The 14,818-nt window shown below is 43.4% G+C and overlaps 1 protein-coding gene across 1 annotated transcript in view; it reads left to right on the forward strand.

The window, feature by feature from the left end:
* LOC309552408 (uncharacterized protein) overlaps positions 1 to 14,818 on the forward strand; it is a 171,797-nt gene that overhangs the window by 51,345 nt on the left and 105,634 nt on the right. The window contains exon 5 of the mRNA XM_082253358.1: positions 8,956 to 9,078. Coding sequence (XP_082109484.1) covers positions 8,956 to 9,078 — 123 coding nt within the window. The remainder of the gene's footprint in view (positions 1 to 8,955; positions 9,079 to 14,818) is intronic.

Consider the following 14,818-nt stretch of genomic DNA (forward strand, 5'->3'; position numbering starts at 1 on the left):
CATTCATAATTACACAGGCACAGCTACAGGGAGAGATTGCTTTTACAAAACTGGGAGCAGCCACTGTTAAGTCTGCTTGCTACCCAATAGCATGCCAACTACTAGGATTGTGGGAAGTATTGTTCCACACAGACTGAGCTGGCTTTGTAGGCTGGTAAGAGAAAACTACAGGCCCCAAGAGGCACTGGGGTGTAAAGAAGAGGTGTTTTTTTTTCTGTTGTTTATCCCAGGCTGAGGAGGAAAAGTTTGGAGGTTTGCAGGAATACACATCAAGCTTCTAGCAGACCGCTCACCACTGGACCTGAAAGGGACAGACTAGCACTGGCAGACATGCTGGGACATTGGAGAGTTTCACAGATGCTGGTAGTGCCCACTGCTTGATTAAGGGGAAGGACACTGACCGGCTGTGCTGCCAACAGCAGACAGAGGGAGAGGCCACTGACCAAAACCTTACTACACTTTGACAAAGCAGGGACAGTGTTGCCTGCAAGTATCACAGAGCTAGTGCCATAATCAGTGCTTAAAGCGGAGTTGCACCCAAAAGTGGAAGCTCCGCTTATCTTCCTTCTCCCCCCTCTGGTGCCACATTTGGCACCTTTTGGGGGGGACTGGATACCTGCCAAAAACAGGTACCTGCTCTCACTTCCATGTAAGAACGCTGCTGCGACCTACATCACTTGCGGCCCCTCCTCCTTTCCCTGCCTTCTGGAAGACGCACACAGATCCCATAAGACAGCTGGACCATTCAAAATGCGCAGCGCGACTCGCGCATGCGCAGTAGGAAACAGGCTGTGAAGCTGCAAGACTTTACTTCCTGTTTCCCTTAGTAAGGATGCCGGTGCCTGCACCCGGAGCTGATGGATGGGTCAGCTTCTGGTGCTGACATCGCGGGCTCCCTGGACAGATAAGTGTCCTTATATTAAAAGTCAGCAGCTACAGTATTTGTAACTGCTGACTTTTAAATTTTTTTTTCCCCCAGGCTGGAACTCCGCTTTAAAAGGGACCAGAGCCAGTGCCAATATCAGTACCAGTGCTATTACTTGAGCACTCCGACTTAACAGTTGGGCCCCAACATGCTAACCAGCAGAAGAGAGAGAGTATATTACAGAACTCTTAGGGTGGCCTAACTATCCTTAGTTAAGATTAACCCAATATAGGGTTTAGCAGGAGTGTCTTTCTACACCCATTGATTGTGTCTTATGGACGCATAGAGCGGGGTTCAGGAGCGAGCATGCACCAGTGCCCCAGTGCAAACAGTTTGCTATTGCGGGCAATGGCTGAAGTGGAGGAGCCAAGAGTGCTGGTGGTGGACCCAAAAAGGAGAATCAGGGCTGCTCTATGCAAAACTCCTGCTGCTCTGCAAAACCACTGCACAGAGCAGGTAAGTATAACATGTTTGTTTTTTAATGTCACTTTAACTCCATAGGCCTCTTACCTCCATATACAGAATATATGAACATAGCTTTCATCTGGAAAAGCAGGTCCAGTCAGGTCTCATTCATACAGGAGAGTGTCTAGGATGATGATGTCATCAGTGTGATGATACATTCTTAGCCTTGTAGGAAGAAAATACATTAGCATCAATTCACAAAGCCATTGATTGTTATTTAATGTAATTCTAATTTTCACATTAATAAATTCAGTTTACAAAAAAAGCCTAAGCCGGGGAGCCGTACCCTAGGGGACGGACTGTGATCTATCAGGAGATGCTGCCAACACAGGAAGTTTGGGGCCATTCAGCCGATACGAGATTGGGGATACATGGAGGCCACAGATGTACCGGGCCTCCTAGATGGCCTCTAGTGTGCTCCAGTGCTAAGTCTGGGGCCTTTCCATGCCGGGTGTGCAGCATATAGAGGACTATGTTAGCATACCTCTACATTACAGGGAATGTGTTGTACATAAAGTTTCACCTTAAACAGATTTCGTACTACAGTTGTATATTTCATTTCAAACTATGAAGCGACTTTTTCATCACTTCCCAGCTACAAAAAAGGAAGAAAAAAACATGACAACAACAAAAGAAATATCGTTATCTCTCTGTGATCATGATATTAATCTTCATCCATCACCAATACAATGCTTAATTTGTTTTACAGGATAAAGATACAAAATAATAAACAATAACAACCTAGCAAACCAATTTAATTATAGATTTCATAAGAAGATGAACTTTCTTTTTTTTTTTTTTTGGGGGGGAGGTTTTTTGAAGACCCTTCTGTACCAATTAGTCAGGGATATTCTAACCAAAGAAATATTACAACCAAGGACATACTGTAGAGTCTCCTCATCCATTTCATATGGGGATATTGTTTAGTCTGTCTTCCCAGAAGCAAAACCCAATAAAAAGGGTCTAAAACTTTCTGAACAATTTAATCCGGGGGGGGGGGGGGGGACATGGCCTTAAGACGTCTGATCCAGCACATTTCTGTATTTATGTGCTCTTGCTACATGTCTACCCAATGGTAAATATAAATTGCCTATTTTCCTGCTCTTCATGTGTTTATTTGTTTATTTACCCGTTTTCCAAACTCCTGGCCTGTTTTTCCTGCATATAAGGAACCGCATTCGCAATTCATTACAACACAACACCCTTTGTTTTACAATTTACAAAATGTCTAGCCACAAATTTTTCCCCATTCGGTAATGTTTTTTCTTTGCATTTATTAATGACTAAACATTGGGCGCATCCTCCACAGGGGAATGTTCCCATGTCTCTGGAAGGGTCTTTCCTCAATTCTCCTTTATATTCACTGTGCACTAATGATTCCTGTATTGATCCTGCTTTCCTGAAGTAATTTGAAGGGGCAGGGGTAACCAGATCAACAATTATGGGGGGATTTCCTCATGTTCATCAGAGAATCTTAAAATCCCTCTGGTCATGTCACCTGTTTCATTCTGCTTAGATTTTGTATTTTTCTTGAAGAGAATGTCCTGTCTATTGACTCTAACCAGATGAAATGCTTTTTTTCCAGGCAAGATTTTGTGTATCACCTCAATAAAAGGCTTCTAGTGAGTTCATCGGCTTCTTTTTGGAAAGCTTCATACATAGTACAGTTCCATCTAATACTCAGAAATTGGCTATAGGGGACTGAATTTTTTAGCGGTTGTGAGTGGAAGCTGCTGGCATGCAACAAAGTGTTGCAAGCTGTTTCCTTTCTATGAAGCCTGCTATTAAGTTTTCCCATTGCATGTTTACGGATACATAAATCTAACAAAGTTACCTGGGCTGTAAGATATTGTAAGAAATACATTTCAAGTATTTTGATTCATATTTACCAGGCACTTTTTGATTAGGTGCTCGGGACCATTCCATACGATCAAAATGTTGTCTATGTACCTCTGCCATAGTAAAATATTGCGGGAGTACATAGACAAGATGTCGTTGGATAAAAAATCCTGCTACCACATCCCCAGGTATAAATTTGGCGTAGGACGGGGCACAACTAGTCCCCATCGCTACACCACATACCTGGAGATAATGGGAGCCTTGAGAGGAGAAAATGTTATGGTATAAGATAAATTCAAGCATTTGTAGAACAAATTCATTAAATTTCCAATCATGCATACTATGTTGACGCAAGACATGCTTAACTGCGCGAGCCCTTTCTTGTGCAGTATGCAATTATATAATGACTTAACATCAATAGTTACCAGAAAGGCTGTTTCAGAAATTCCTATGTTATCTAGTATCTGTAAATTATGTTTAGAATCTTTTTTATATGATGCCAAGCTGGCAACATGGGGTCTTAGATGTGCATCAATCACTTGGCTTAGTCCTTCTGAAATACATCCCTTGTCCTAGACAATTGGTCTCCCTGGGGGGCTAGCCATATTTTTGTGTACTTTTGCAAGGGCATAAAATGTTGGAATGTGGGGATATTTAGTATGTGTGTATTACCATAATTCATGGGAAATTATTCCTCCATTGATTGAAGCATCCACCATTTCATAGTATTCTTGGTTGAATGCGTCAATCAGAGCTACCAAAATTTTTTTGTAACATTTTTCATTTCTTAAGATTTTTAGGCACATATTTATATATCTTTCATTGTCCATTTGTACAAAATGTCCCCCTTTATCTGATGGCTTAATTGTTATTTTGGTGTTGTTTTGGAGGGATTTCAGTGCTGCTCATTGTTCTTGTGTTAGTTTGTCAGCCATAGATTTACAGTGTAGAAACTCTATGTCCTTGGTTGTTTGACTCACAAATAATGCTATAGCGGGATTTTGACTGAGTGATGGGAATTTATGTGATTTTCTATGGAATTTTTTTACACTGGGTTCCTGTATTTCTTCCTCGCTATCTTCCTCTTCCTTTTCTAGATCCTATGTTTCCATAGAGTCATTAACGCCCCCTTTCTGTAGTAATAGGTTTAAGTCCCAGATCGCTCGAAACTCCGCCGCCGTTAGATTAGGTTCTATTTCACTCTCTGTTGGGATCTGTTTTGTATACATACTTTTTAATAAAATATTCCTCACAAATAAATGTATATCTTTTGTTGTTTCAAATTTATCCATACTCTTGTTTGGACAAAAAGATAATCCAAGCAATAGTATCTGTCTTTCATTATCTGTTAATTGGAGGGAAGAGAGATTAACTATCGTCAATCCCTCTTCTCTATTCTCTTTATTACAAATGGTTCTATCCCAGACTGTGGTTTCAGTGTTTGCTTGGTGTTTTGTTTTCCTAAAAAAAAACTTTTGTTTCCTGTGTGGAAGAGTCAGTGTCTTTGTTTTTCTTTTGTTTTGTATGTGTTCTGTGTAATTTCTTTGTGGGCATAGGGGTGTTGCCCCCTTGTGCAATGCTGCCCTCAATGCCACTATTATACCCACCACCATTACCACCAGGTGTAAGTTTGTTCAATTTCATCATCAATTCCATTCCGTTTTTGGAAGGGACCCTTTCTCTTCCAGAATGAGTGCTCTGTGCCAGTGGAGGTGTTAGAAACAGATGAAGAGTCAGATGAATAATTACTGTTCCTAATGTCCTTGTTTTTAAATTCATGTTTTCTTCAAATAAACTTTTTCCCAGCATTCCACCTATATGCTCTGCTAAAAGCTAAAAGCATTTTAATCTCTCCAATACTTTTTCTCTTTTTTATATAAAATTTGTTTATTAAACGTTTCTAAATGCTCTTTAGGTTTCCTTTCTTGTTCACTATTAAGAGCATTTGTTTTCAAGGGAGTTAGCTGTATATATAAGGCCTGAATATCTTCATCAAGGTTTAGAGGATAGTAGGGAAATGTAATACTTTTTGACATTTTACCATTCACTGTTTTTTTTTTTTTTTTTGTTTTTTTTAGATCACCATTTTAATATTTGGTTTTCTTTTTTTCTCAGTATTTTGCATTATGTGATTCCCCTCCTTTTAAATGTTGAAAGATTGGGGTGATCAGACTCAAGCAGTAGGTGCGTTCCCAATGAGTTGCCAGTGCAAAACTGTATTTTTAAGGGCATGGTAGCCCACTTTTATTTAAAAGATGGGAAAGGATCATAGAAGACATCAGTTGCCCACACAGGGGGTTCCACCATTACTGTAACCTTCACAATCAGAATACTTCAGTCTTCTGGCTTATTCTCTTGACACACGGCTGCTTCAGACCTTAAGCCTTGGCCTTAGGTCTGCTCCTCAGACAAATAAAAAAAAGTGTTCCTAAAAGTCAAGCTCTCTCATAGCTTACTTATGATTAGCTCCTTGCTGCTCTGTCACAGACTAAACATGCCTTCTGCAGACATGCGCGTTCTGGCTGCCCCATGCACTCTTAGAGAGGATTGAAGTCACCTGAACAATCAGCGTGCCTGCCTCTCCAAAATTCTGGTGTAAACCAGCAATCTGGGATCCCACTGCTATAATATTTATGGTAGGTTTATTAAACATACTTATTTAACCACTGTCTGACCGCCCGCCGCAGATATACTGCACTGTACTGTACAGGTACGGCGGGTCGTGGGAGTGCTCCTGGGAAAGCGAGGAAGCCAATCCACGGAACCGGCGGCCGCAATTGCCACCGGGCACCCGCGAACGCTCCCTGCGGAGAGAGAACGATGGTCTGCTGTTATAAACACAGCAGACCGTTGTTCTCTCTGGAATGAACACAGAGAGTCTGTGATCCTCCTAATTAGAGACGCAATTTCCAGCGTACCCTAACCACCTACGTCACTTCCTGTTCTTTGTTGGAACGCACGCGAGTCAGCATCCCAGAAAGTATTTTGTTGTAGATCTGCTGCCTGTATTTTTTACTCGCTTGTGAGTATATTTGATTGCGGTTTTATTAATAAATTATCCATAAAGTATTATGCTATGATTTCTTTATTTTTATTGGGCTGAGCCCACCAAGCAAGCAGAAGCAAGCATTTTGTTCGGACGATTCCCTCATCAGTCTTCCAGGACTCTATAGTCACCGCTAATTAGCTACATCTGACCCAATAGAGGGTCTTTATTTCTGGTGAGTAGGGGTACATGAGGGGAGTGTGGTACCTTGGCACTGATGAACTCCTTATTTAAAAGAAATCAAAGGAGCACTGACACAGTTTTGAGCACTACTGCACTGGTTATTGGACTATTTATGGACTTCTTTGAGTATTTTTTATTGAATTTTTTATAGATTTTTTATAATTATTGATGAATTCTTAAAACACTTTTTGCATCTTTGCACATTCTTTAGATTTGTTTATATATGGACTGTATTCACCTGGCACCTTATTTCTAGCACTTTATATTTATGTATTCATTCATTAGCAAGCGCTGTAATATTCATTTACTTTCCCTTTGGGTGAACAGCAGCTGCTTTTTGCTTTTTTTCCTAGCACGGATTTGATAATTTATTTAGGATCACAGGTCTCTGTGTTGATTCCACAAGTCCCTCCCCCATACAGTTAGAAAACACTCCTCTAGGCTCACACTTAGCCCTTTGATCACCCCTGGGTTAACCCCTTACCTGCCAGTGTCATTATAACAGCAACAGTGCATATTTTTTAGCACTGAATACTGTAGTAATATCACTGGTCTCCCCAAAATTGTCAAAAATGGCAGTTAGGGGTCCGATTTGTCCGCCACAATGTCACAGTCCAGCTAAAAATCGCAGATCGCCATCATTACAAGTAAAAAAAAAAAAAATGACATAAATATTTCCCCTTGTTTATAGCCGCAATAACTTTTGCGCAAACCAATCAAAATACGCTTATTGGGATTTTTTTTACCAAAAATATGTATCATGACAGTGGCGGCTGGTCCTTAAAATTTTTGGGGGGGGCGCAAAAAGAAAAATTTGCTGCAAAAAACACTGTGCCCCCATCAATGCAGTGACCAGCTTGCCGTGCCCCCATCAATGCAGTGACCAGCTTGTCTGCCCCCATCTTAAATGCAGTGACCAGCTTGTCTGCCCCCATCATCAATGCAGTGACCAGCTTATCTGCCCCCATCATCAATGCAGTGACCAGCTTGTCTGCCCCCATCTTAAATGCAGTGACCAGCTTGTCTGCCCCATCATCAATGCAGTGACCAGCTTGTCTGCCCCCATCTTAAATGCAGTGACCAGCTTGTCTGCCCCCATCTTAAATGCAGTGACCAGCTTGTCTGCCCCCATCATCAATGCAGTGACCAGCTTGTCTGCCCCATCATCAATGCAGTGACCAGCTTGTCTGCCCCCATCTTAAATGCAGTGACCAGCTTGTCTGCCCCCATCATCAATGCAGTGATCAGCTTGTCTGCCCCCATCTTAAATGCAGTGACCAGCTTGTCTGCCCCCATCATCAATGCAGTGACCAGCTTGTCTGCCCCCATCTTAAATGCAGTGACCAGCTTGTCTGCCCCCATCATCAATGGCAATGCAGTGAGTGAGTGACCAGCTTGTTTGCACCTATCATCAATGGCAATGCAGTGAGTGAGTGACCAGCTTGTCTGCCCCCATCATCAATGGCAATGCAGTGAGTGAGTGACCAGCTTGTCTGCCCCCATCATCAATGGCAATGCAGTGAGTGAGTGACCAGCTTGTCTGCCCCCATCATCAATGGCAATGCAGTGAGTGAGTGACCAGCTTGTCTGCCCCCTTTATCAAAGGCAATGCAGTGAGTGAGTGACCAGCTTGTCTGCCCCCATCATCAATGGCAATGCAGTGAGTGAGTGACCAGCTTGTCTGCCGTGCCCGCCGTGCCCCCCCATCAATGCAGAGACCAGCGTGCGTGCGTGGCCCCTTTAAAGCAGACAGTGTGTGGGCCAGGCCCCCCCGAGGCATCACTTACCTCACTCATGGTGACCTGTGTGCTGCTTCCTCTGAGTCAGACGAGAAGAACACGAGACGACTCCGACTGAGACGAACGACTCCCTCTTCTTCTTCTCCCGCCCGCCGGCTCTCTCTGGTCTGACGGCGCCGGCGGGCGGGAAGGTGAGGACATGACGCCGGGACGGTGAGTGACTGATGCACGCACCGCCCCCATGTCATCCGGGATGTCCTCCTGTGTGATTGGTCCAGGCTGGAGTCTGGACCAATCACAGCCAGGACATCTCTAAAGTGGGGAGTGTCGGGCGCATTGCTCTGCGCCCCGATGACCCCCAGAAGGCCGCCAATCAGCGCCTCTGCCCCCCGCACGTGGGGTGAAAAACCCCACCCCCCCATAGCCACCACAGGTCCGGCGCCCCCTAGTGGGCTGAAAATTGTATTTTGTTTTTTTTTCATCTTTTTTTTTTTTTTGCCCACAGATTGGGGGGGGGGGGCGCTCTCTACAGACCAGCCGCCACTGGTATCAGAATACAAATTGGCCTAAAGGGATGAAAAAATTTGATCTTTTAATTTTTATTTTTTGGGAATGGTATATAGCAGAAAGTGAAAAATATTGTTTTTTTGATAACTAAGTTATATAGAAAACCATATAAATAGATTAACAAGTTTTTTGTATACTTAAAGGATGAGAAAATTGGTTATAAACTTACATGTATCTTCTACATTTTCCAGCCCGACAAGATGTGCGATAATGTTAAAGATGAAAGTAATGGCACTGCACTCCAGCTGAAAAATGATCGGGCTAGTTCTTTTAATATACCTGGGAAAGGAATGGTCATGACTTATATATTTGAGGTAATATGTTGAAATTTATAATCATCAGCAATCTTTGGCCTTTTCTTATGTCAGTTACAACAGAAACTAAAAACAGTGTTATTAAATTATATGGAAATGCCATATCAATTCATAAAATATTTACAACCCCAACTCAAAGTTGGGACGCTGTGTAAAATCTACAAAAACAGAATGCCATGATTTTCAAATCTTATAAACCCATATTTTATTAACAATACAAAATATATCAGATGTTTAAAATTAGAAAATGTACCATTTTAAGAAAAAAATAAGGTATTTTAAAATTGATGGCAGCAACACATCTCAAATAAGTCTGCCAGCAACAAAAAGCTGGCATAGTAAGTGGTAATTAGAAGGAAGAGCTGGAAGAGCATTTTTTAATTAATTAGGTAATTCTCAACAGCTCAGTAACATATTTGGGTATAAAAAGAGCATCTTAGAGGGTCAGAGTATCTAGGAAGTAAAGATGGGCAGAGGTTCCCCAATCTGTGAAAAGCTGCGTCTACAAATTGTCAAGCAATTTCAGAATAAATGTTCCTCAATGTAAAATTACAAAGACTTTAAATATAATGCCATCTGCAGTACATAATATCATCAAAAGATTCAGAGAACCCAGAGAAATCTCTGTGCGCAAGGGACAAGACTGAAACGCAATATTGGTTACCCGTTGATTCAGGCCCTCAAACAGCACTGTATTAAAAACAGACATGATTCTGTGATGGTCATCACTGCATGGACTCAGGAATACTTCCAAAAATAACATCTGTGGTCACAGTTCACTGTGCCATCCAAAACAAAAGTTAAACCTCTATCATGTAAAGAAGAAGCCATATCTAAGCAAGATTCAGAAATACTGTCTTCTCTGGGCCAAAGCTCATTTAAAATGCGCTGTTGCAAAGTGGAAAACTTCTGTGGTTAAACGAATGGAAATGTTACATTCTTTTTGGCAACCATGGGGCCTTGTCCTCCATACTAATAAGGAGAGGGAGCTTCTGGCTTGTTATCAGCGCTTAATTCAAAAGCCTGCATCTCTGATGGTATGTGAGTAAATGAGTGCTTATAGAATGGGTAACTTGCACATCTGGAAAGACACCATCAATGCTAAAAGATATATCCAGGTTTTAGAGCGGCATATGCTCCTATCCAGACAATAACTTTTTCAGGAAAGGCCTTGCACATTTCAGCAGGACAATGCAAAACCACATATTGCATCTAGGACAACAGCATGGCTTCATAGTAGGGCACTTGACTGGCCTGCCTGCAGTCCAGCCCTTTAGCCTATTGAAAATATTTAGTGCATCTTGAATCAAAAAATAGGACAAAGAAGACTCAGCAGTAAATTATTTTCCCAAAACTCCAACAACTGTTTCCAAACTTTATAGAGTGTTGTTTAAAGAAAATGATGCTACACTATGAGCCTTACTCACTTTTCTGAGGCGTGTTATTGCCATCAATTTCAAAATAACTTTAAGAAAACCATATGACAATGGGTGACACTACCGACCTGGTATCAGACAGTGGCCTGACATCAGCACCAGTGTCTGATCTCCAGAGAGGAGACACTAGTGCTGACATCAGGCCACTGTCCGATACCGGGTCGGTAGTTGCACCCATCATCATTTTGTTTTATGATTCCTTTTATTTTGACTTTTAACTTACAAATACAATAAATAATACACTATGGAGACTCCATCTGGCTCCCGGTGAGCTTTATTTACCAAAGCTACATCTGGATGGCGCGAGTTGCTGAACAGCCTTCCCCACTACAGATGGTGGATCTACACTGAGTGCATGTTTGCTGCTGTAACGGCAGCCAGCTTTTCCGGTGAGTGTCCATTTCACAGGGTCGTAGTGGATGACTCTGGAGCAATGTACTGGATCACATCTTCACTTTTCAAGTCACCACCAATTTTTTATGCACACCTTTGCACTGAACTTTGTGCTTTCACCAATACTTTTACAGTATATTACTGATCCAATCATGGGACTGTGCATTTAAATCTATATTTTTCACCAATTTTTTTTTTATTGATGATTTTCATTCAAGACTGGATACATATACAGTATCTCACAAAAGTAAGTACACCCCTCACATTTTTGTAAATATTTTATTCTATGTTTTCATGTGACAACACTGAAGAAATGACACTTTGCTACAATGTAAAGTAGTGAGTTTACAGCTTGTAAAACTCAACACACAGCCATTAATGTCCAAACCGCTGGCAACAAAAGTGAGTACACCCCTAAGTGAAAATGTCCAAATCGGGCCTGATTAGCCATTTTCCCTCCCCGATGTCATGTGACTCGTTAGTGTTACAAGATCTCAGGTTTGAATGGGGAGCAGGTTTGTTAAATTTGGTGTTATCTCTCTCATTCTCTCATACTGGTCACTGGAAGTTCAACATGGCACCTCATGGCAAAGAACTCTGAGGATCTGAAAAAAGAATTGTTGCTCTACATAAAGATGGCCTAGTCTATAAGAAGATTGCAAAGACCCTGAAACTGAGCTGTAGCACGGTGGCCAAGACCATACAGCAGTTTACCAGGACAGGTTCCACTCAGAACAGGCCTCGCCAAAGAAGTTGAGTGCACGTGCTTAGCATCATATCCAGAGATTGTCTTTACAAAATAGATGTATGAGTGCTGCCAGAAGTGCTGCAGAGGTTGAAGGATTGGGGTGTCAGCCTGTCAGCGCTCAGACCATACACAGCACACTGCATAAAGATGGTCTGCATGGCTGTCATCCCAGAAGGAAGCCTCTTTTAAAGATGATGCACAAAAAAGCCCGCAAACAGTTTGCTGAAGACAAGCAGACTAAGGACATAGATTACTGGAAACATGTCCTGCGGTCTGATGAGACCAAGATAAACTTATTTGGTTCAGATGGTGTCAAGTGTGTGTCGCGGCAACCAGGTGAGGAGTACAAAGACAAGTGTGCCTTGCCTACAGTCAAGCATGGTGGTGAGAGTGTCATGGTCTGGGGCTGCATGAGTGCTGCCAGCTACAGTTCATTGGGGGAACCCATGAATGCCAACATGTACTGTAAAATCCTGAAGCAGAGCATGATCCCCTCCCTTCAGAGACTGGGCCGCAGGGCACTATTTTAACATTATAATGACCCCAAACACACCTCCGAGATGACCACTGCCTTGCTAAAGAAGCTGAGGGTAAAGGTGATGGACTAGCCAAGCATGTCTCCAGACCTAAACCCTATTGAGTATCTGTGGGGCATCCTCAAATGGAAGGTGGAGGAGCGCAAGGTCTCTTATATCCACCAGCTCTGTGATGTCGTCATGAAGGAGTGGATGAAGACTCAGTGGTGGGATTCAAAAATTTTAGTAACCAGTTCCGACTTTCCCAGCAGAATGACCAGCGTGCCCCCTTTCAATGCACAGTGACCGGCGTTCCCCCTTTGAATGCAGAGAGACCAGCGTGCCCCCTTTCAATGCACAGTGACCAGCGTGCCCCTTTCAATGCACAGTGACCAGTGTACATGCCCCCTTTAATGTACAGTGACCAGCATGCCCCCCTTTCAATGCAGAGAGACCAGCGTGCCCCCCTTTCAATGCAGAGAGACCAGCGTGCCCCCTTTCAATGCACAGTGACCAGCGTGCCCCCCTTTCAATGCACAGTGACCAGCGTGCCCCCCTTTCAATGCACAGTGACCAGCGTGCCCCCCTTTCAATGCACAGTGACCAGCGCTGCGTGCCCCCCTTTCAATGCACAGTGACCAGCGCTGCGTGCCCCCCTTTCAATGCACAGTGACCAGCGTGCCCCCCTTTCAATGCACAGTGACCAGCGTGCCCCCCTTTCAATGCAGAGAGACCAGCGTGCCCCCCTTTCAATGCACAGTGACCACAGCATTGCCCCCAATCATTGCAGAGCGCCAGCCACAACATTGCCCCCAATTGCAGAGCGCCAGCCACAACATTGCCCCCAATTGCAGAGCGCCAGCCACAGCATTGCCCCCAATTGCAGAGTGCCAGCCACAACATTGCCCCCAATTGCATAACGCCAGCCACAACATTGCCCCCAATTGCATAACGCCAGCCACAGCATTGCCCCCAATTGCATAACGCCAGCCACAACATTGCCCCCAATTGCATAACGCCAGCCACAGCATTGCCCCCAATTGCATAACGCCAGCCACAGCATTGCCCCCAATTGCAGAGCGCCAGCCACAACATTGCCCCCAATTGCAGAGTGCCAGCCACAACATTGCCCCCAATTGCAGAGCGCCAGCCACAGCATTGCCCCCAATTGCAGAGTGCCAGCCACAGCATTGCCCCCAATTGCAGAGTGCCAGCCACAACATTGCCCCCAATTGCAGAGCGCCAGCCACAGCATTGCCCCCAATTGCAGAGTGCCAGCCACAACATTGCCCCCAATTGCAGAGTGCCAGCCACAACATTGCCCCCAATTGCAGAGCGCCAGCCACAACATTGCCCCCAATTGCAGAGCGCCAGCCACAACATTGCCCCCAATTGCAGAGTGCCAGCGATCCCCCCCGCGAGACCCATGCACTTACCTCACGGAAGGTCTCGCAGTCGGCTCCCCGCGTCTCCGAGTCCTCCCGCGGAGCCTCCTTCTCGTCCAACGGCACGGTGTTTGCCTTTCGGCCAATCAGGAAGCGGGAGGACCCGCTCCCTGATTGGCCAGGAGGAGGATCATGTGACAATAGCGAATTCTCATTCGCTATTGTCACAGAATGGGCGGGCCGTGGCGCCACGTCTGCCCGAGCGCGGGACATTCAATTGTCCTGCGCGTCCTCAGACGCGCAGAGGGATTCAGCCGGCTCTGCGAACTTGCAGAAAGTTAGCAACCGGTTCTATGGAACCGGTGCGAACCGGCTGAATCCCACCACTGTGAAGACTCCAGTGGCAACCTGTGAAGCTCTGGTGAACTCCATGCCCAAGATGGTTAAGGCAGTGCTGGAAAATGATGGTGGCCACACAAAATATTGACGCTTTTGGCCCAATTTGGACATTTTAACTTAGGGATATATTCACCCGTATATATTTATATACAGTACATACATTTTTTTTCACTTTAGCACTCTTTTGGACTTTATTTCAATGTGTTGTCCATTTATAACACAGTATTCACATTTCATTGTTGTTCATTTACTTTTGGCGCTACACATTTTTCTTAAGATTATTTATAAGTTTGGTATATTACTTATTTGTGTCAGCTGCCGCCCCACCACAGCGCAGAGATACACCTTTTTTTTCCATTCAAAATAACTTATAATAATATTCATTTCTTAGAATAGTACTTTTTCTCAGTTGAAACATTTGATATATTTTCTATTATCTATTGGGAATAAAACATGGGTTTATGAGATTAGCAAATCATTACATTCTGTTTCTACTGTATGTAAATTTTACACAGTATCCCAACTTTTTTGGAATTGGGGTTGTATTTAAAAATACATTTTCTGTATCCCACAGCAACCACAGCACTAAATACAAACAAATTTGACTTCAGTGAACTGAAATCTAAGTGCTTCTATAGTGACTGCACTTTGGACATCATCATTGCTCATTGTTGATCAAGCCTACATGAGCTTAATAAGCTGACTAAACATAATTATATAATTATGCACTTAAGGTATTGTTTAATAAGATACAACAAGGTTTAATGACTGTGTGAAAAGTTCAGTAACCCATATTAACCAGTCAGTTTTTAGTTTACCATACATTTACTGTGACTGGTTGTTTTGCTTCTATTATTATGTTAA

The sequence above is a fragment of the Pelophylax lessonae genome, assembly GCF_965119305.1.
Source record: "Pelophylax lessonae genome assembly, chromosome: 4".
Lineage (NCBI taxonomy): Eukaryota > Metazoa > Chordata > Amphibia > Anura > Ranidae > Pelophylax > Pelophylax lessonae.